Here is a 5,319-nt window from a genome sequence, read left to right as displayed (position 1 = left end):
GCCTTCCCAGCAAGTGCAAGGTCCTGAATTAAATCCTTGCAACTGGAGAGGGAGGGGAAGAGGGAGGAAGAGATGGAGACAGAGAAGGAGAAAGAGGGAGAGAAAGGGAGAGAGAGGGAGGGAAGGGGAGGGGGGAGAGAGAGAAGAAGAGGAAGACAGAGAGGAGAAAGAAAAAGGTATATGTTGATGATATTGTTTTTATATCTGGAACAGGCAGGGGGCTTGAGAGGTTATATTTGGGAGCAGAAAGGAGGAAAAATGATTCATAATGAACATGAATATTTTTCAGATCACAAATTTCAAAATATGAAAGAAAATTATAATGGTGAAATTATTTACATTTTGCTATTATAAATGCTAAAGAGAATTAATTTTGACAGTAAAATAATTGGTGCTAGTATAAATAATAATGTTGGTAGTAAAGGAACTTAAACATTTTGTGTTACCAGCTAAGTGATTTTTGAATGTTCATGATACAATTACGGAAACCAATTTCTAGAACATTAGGTAGGCGCCCACCTTGTAAGTTCCATGTACAAATGTCTTGCTTCAGTTGACCTGTGTTCAGAGTTGTGAACACAGGTGGGTAAAATGCAGAACAACTGGTGCTGCCCAGCCAAGGGACACATCCTTTTCAGTTAGAACTTTTTATGATACTGACTCCACACATGGAGTGCATTGTATAAACTTAGGAAGTATGGACTGAGCATGGTTAGGTGACTGCAGCTTACACACAGTGACAGACTTTCCAGACAGTAAAACCAGCGATGCATTACTGAGACACTTCTTCGTGATACCTGTGATGTGCTGTGAATGTTGTTTTAGGTCTTGAATGCCCAGCTGACTAGAAAGTGCTCCGAGCTGAGCAGCATGCTGCAGACTGCCAGTGCAGAAAAGGCCAGGCTGCTCGCTGACCACCAGGCTGTGCTGCAGGTACGCATGGAGCTCTGGCGGGCAGGGCAGCAGGAAGCCAAGCTGGCTGCAGGGGTCTGGAATGTGCACAGCCGACCCCTGTAATAAAACGTTTACACAACAAATTCCAAAACTTCCCTGAATTGTTTTGTTTTGTTTTTGTATTTTAGGGAAGGGTCTACAGGGTGTTCAGGGTCTCACTACTAGATTGGACTCATAGTGACCCACCTGTTAACAGCCTCCCAAGAACTGGGATTACAGGCACTATGCCCAGTCTCAATCGCCATCTCAGGGTGCCTCGGGGGTAGGGCCAGAGCGGCGGGCCCAGGGATTGAACTTCTGGCTCCTGCACCTGCTTGCAGGCACTTTAATCCGCTGAGCTATTTGGCTGGCCCTGAATTGTATTTTTGATTTGTAGTTTTTGTTTGTCATCATAGGGATATTTATGTGGTCTTGTACTCAGTGCTTTTGAATGGTTGCTTCTTGCAACTCATTACATTAGGAAAAGCTTACAGAAGCACTTAGGGCTGACTCTGAAGCCCCACCATCTCCCCAGACGCCTTGGGATTGCCCACTGGGCTCATGCCGCTCTTGCTGCTGAGGGTACGCTCCACCTTGATCTGCTTCAACTATTTGAAATTCTGTTAAGACTGACTTTGATCAGAGAACACTTTGATCCTCCCAGTCATGAGAGATGTCTCCTTTTTCAAGTTCTATTCCTTGGACACTAAGCTATCATAATAACAGCTCTGTGTTTATTTTTTATCATATAGTATCCATTGTGCTATGGATTTTACATATGTTGACCTTTAACATGTTTGCACTGGCTTGAATCACTGGTGGCACACACATGACTGTCCCTTCGGGTGGCATGGGACACTTCCACTGGACAGTACAAGCTGCCCAGTGGGACACTTGTTACCCCGGTGGTTCAGAGCTGCCTGGCAGTGAGGCATATAAATTACAACTCCACTGAGAATATGTCAGTCTTAACACCTGCCTCATAAAAGAATGTTATCATTTTACCAGTCAGCAAGATGGAGTTTGGAGGTGTTTGCTAACTTCCCCAATCATGTAGCCAACAAGGAGCAGAGCTGGCTCTCCTCTGGGTCTGGCCCAGTGTGGTGGTGTGTGCCCAGAAGTGTGGCACGTGGATCACTGTGGTCCGCTGTTGAAGACCAGCTGAGGCACCATATGGGCCCCATCTCAAAAAATGAAACAAAACAACAAAAATATGCTTAGATCTGATTTGAGAACCATGTTGTTCTTTATGTATTTGGGGGAGGAATACTGAGAATCCAGTTCAGACCTCATGCTTGCCAGACAAGCGCTGAGCCACTGAGCTGTGTCTCTAGCCCCAAAACCAGTGTTTGAAGTATTACACTGTACTGCCCCTATTGTACATTGTCTAGTAACAATTGATGTTGGTGATTTATTTCCTGTCTTCAGTTGTGAACTGCTAGGGGCAAAGTTAATGCCTTATGTGCCTGTTATTTCACCACTGTGCTAAACATGTTTTGTGCATAAAAACACTCAATACTTTTCATTAATTCTGCAGTGTTTATTCTGTCCAAATATGATACTAGGTAAATTATAGGTGTCAATAAGACAAAAATCCTTTTATGGACCTAAAGAATAATCTAATGTATGTAACACCATTACAAATAGTTCAGATTTTTAAGGTAGAACACAAGTAGTATTCCATTTACCAAGTGTGAAAGTGTGAGCCTTTGTTTTGCTGTCAAATATTGTTAAAATAGAAGCACTTCTTTTAATCTTGTATTTATTAATTTGGTGCAGGGTCTCACTACACAGCTCAGGCTCATAGTGATCCTCCTGCCTCAGCCTCCCCAGCGCTGGGATTACAGGTGTGTGCTACCATGCCTGGTCTCAGATGTCACCATGGCATGCCCAGGGTTCTTGGCTGGCATGGCATGCGGCATGCAGTACTAGGGATCAAACCCAGGTCCTTGCACTTGCCAGGCAGTCACTTAGACTGTGGAGCTATCTCCTCGTCCCCAAGGAGCATTTTAAAATATATTTACAAAAATAACTTAATATGTTTGTTTGCAAAAACTTTTAAGGTTTTAGGTAAAAGTGTGTGTGTAAAAATGTTATCTCAAGCAATAAAAAAGGGGTAGGAATTTAGGAAGGATGTACAGGGTATAAAGGGTTTCACTATGTAGATTGGACTCGAAGTAATTCTCCCGTTTTCAGCTCCCAAGTGCTGGGATTACAGCTTCTTGGCCACCACACCCACTCTCAGTCACCACACCCAGAAGACTGTAGGTTCAGTCTCCAATACCAGGGCTGGCCAGATAGCTCAGCGGACTAAAGCGCCTGCTTGGGCAGAGCGCAGCGGTCGGAGTTCTATTCCGGCCCTGCCCAGGGCGTGGTGACTGAGAGTGGGTGTGGTGGCCAAGAAGCTGTAATCCCAGCACTTGGGAGCTGAAAACGGGAGAATTACTTTGAGTCCAATCTACATAGTGAAGCCCTTTATACCCTGTACATCCTTCCTAAATTCCTAAAAAGAATAAAATAAAATAAATCTCCAATACAAAAAAAAAGTTGTTTTGTTAGCTCCAAAATGATGACCAAGAGAAAATAAAATTGTAGAGAGTGTTTTCAGTGCTACTGCTACAATAGTATCTCGGTGCAAGTTAAGATCAGCTAAGCTATTATATGATCAACCCTAGAGAGTGGGATTGATTGGAGGCAGGAGAAGGTAGGGATGAAGGGATCTTCGTACTTGATACTTAGGTACATTAAGATTGTTTAACCCTTTAAAATAAATGACCATACTGAAATATTAATATATGAAAAGTATTCTTAATATAATTTTAATCTTTAAAAATATATTAGGAGCTCGGCAACATTTCCAGCAACCTGTGTGAATAATCCGTATTTCATCTTGGCCAGTGGAGCTGTAAAATGACACAGATGGATTCACCACAGGCTGGAACAAAAGGCTAGGAATTAAGATAAACTTAAAATTTTGATCTACAGAAATAAAACTTGTGTTTTCTAAGTTGGTTCATGCCTTTGATGGTTTACTCTGAGTAACACCAAACCATACAGTCTCTCAGCCTTCACTGTCGCCCCTGACACTCAGGTAGAGCAGAGGAGGATGACTCAGACCTTCCAAGAGCAGAGCCTGCTGCTGGATGCAGCCCACGCCAGTGTCGTGAGCGAGCTGCAGGCCGCTCAGCAGGAGAAGACGCAGCTGCAGGCTCAGCTGTGAGTACTCGAGGCTCCTCCCCCCCACCGTCTCTTGTTCTTGCATTTGTATTTCTCCCCTTTCCACCTTGCTTAGGCCAGCTACAAACACAAAGATTCTGAAGAACATTTGTAGCAGTTCTCTGTGGGAGTTGGTCCTGTGTTCTGTGACATTTAATCCCTCCACCAAGTGAGAACTCTCACTTGACTTTCACCTTTCCTGACTTCCTGAAGGCACCATTTAACCCTTGAGCATGACCAGTGTGTGCAGAAAGCCCGCGATGCTGAGCAGAGGACGGCAGTGCAGAGGGAGCTTCTGGAATCCACTATTACCAGGCTGCGGGGTGAGCTGGATGCATCGGTGCAGGAGAAGAAGTCCTTGCTGGAGGAGAACAGAAGGTCCCAGAGAGAGGTGAGTAGAGGTGGGTTTACACTGCCTCCTTGCTGTGGGGCAAGGGTGATGTTTGAACCTGTGTTCTCAGTACAGTTTCAAGACCAAAAGTGAAACCAGGGTAGTTTGTACGAGTTTCCCATTAAGAAATCCTAGGTGGCTAATGTGTCCCTTTGAGCGTGGAACAGATGGAACAGTGGGACAGATGGGACAGTGCACGCTTACACAGCACTGGTGGCAGCCAGTAATTCACATCTCCTGTTAGTTCAGGTCATATTTTAAAAGCTCACATCCTCTTAAGAGGGGAGCACTGGAGATGAAGGGTGCAGCCCTGTCTTCCTAGCTCAGAAGGAGCTGAGAGTCTGACTGCAGAGGAGCCCATCTGATTGCAGGGCTGGTTTTGCGGCCTCTCAGCCTCAGGTGCCCTGCCGGCCCCTCCCTGGGGGGAGTAAGGACCATGTAGGTGTGGATGCCACATGGGCTGAGTATGAGCAGGAGAGCCCGTCAGCTGCTGCGAACTGACCTGCTTCTGTCTCCCTCCCTGGATAGGCTAAAAAGACAGAAAAAGGAATAGCACAAAAAATATGCTTTGGAAAAGGAGCTAGCTAAAGACAAGGTACTCCACATTCTGTTGACCTCGGATGTGTTTTTTTGCCTCTGTCGCTGCATGCTCCTACTCCACCGCTTGTCTTCATTAGCAGCCATGCTTTGGGGCATGAAACTGAGGCCTCTCGGGCTCTCCAGATGCTGCACAGAAGGGGCTTTTGGGGCCCTTGCAGGAGAGGTGTGGGGGTGCCGGG

At 45.4% G+C, this 5,319-nt stretch overlaps 1 protein-coding gene across 1 annotated transcript in view; it reads left to right on the top strand.

Annotated features, from left to right (window-relative positions):
- Window positions 1–5,319, top strand: part of Ccdc150 (coiled-coil domain containing 150) — a 69,348-nt gene that overhangs the window by 19,313 nt on the left and 44,716 nt on the right. Inside the window, 5 exon segments of the mRNA XM_023712388.1 lie at window positions 826–933; window positions 4,025–4,149; window positions 4,363–4,540; window positions 5,069–5,106; window positions 5,108–5,135. Of these exon segments, the coding sequence (XP_023568156.1) occupies window positions 826–933; window positions 4,025–4,149; window positions 4,363–4,540; window positions 5,069–5,106; window positions 5,108–5,135 (477 nt within the window).

Source organism: Octodon degus, unplaced genomic scaffold (genome assembly GCF_000260255.1).
Source record: "Octodon degus isolate 3935 unplaced genomic scaffold, OctDeg1.0 scaffold00025, whole genome shotgun sequence".
In the NCBI taxonomy this organism is placed as follows: domain Eukaryota; kingdom Metazoa; phylum Chordata; class Mammalia; order Rodentia; family Octodontidae; genus Octodon; species Octodon degus.
The sequence above is the reverse complement of the archived record's forward strand: the minus strand, read 5'-3'. Positions and strand labels throughout refer to the sequence as shown.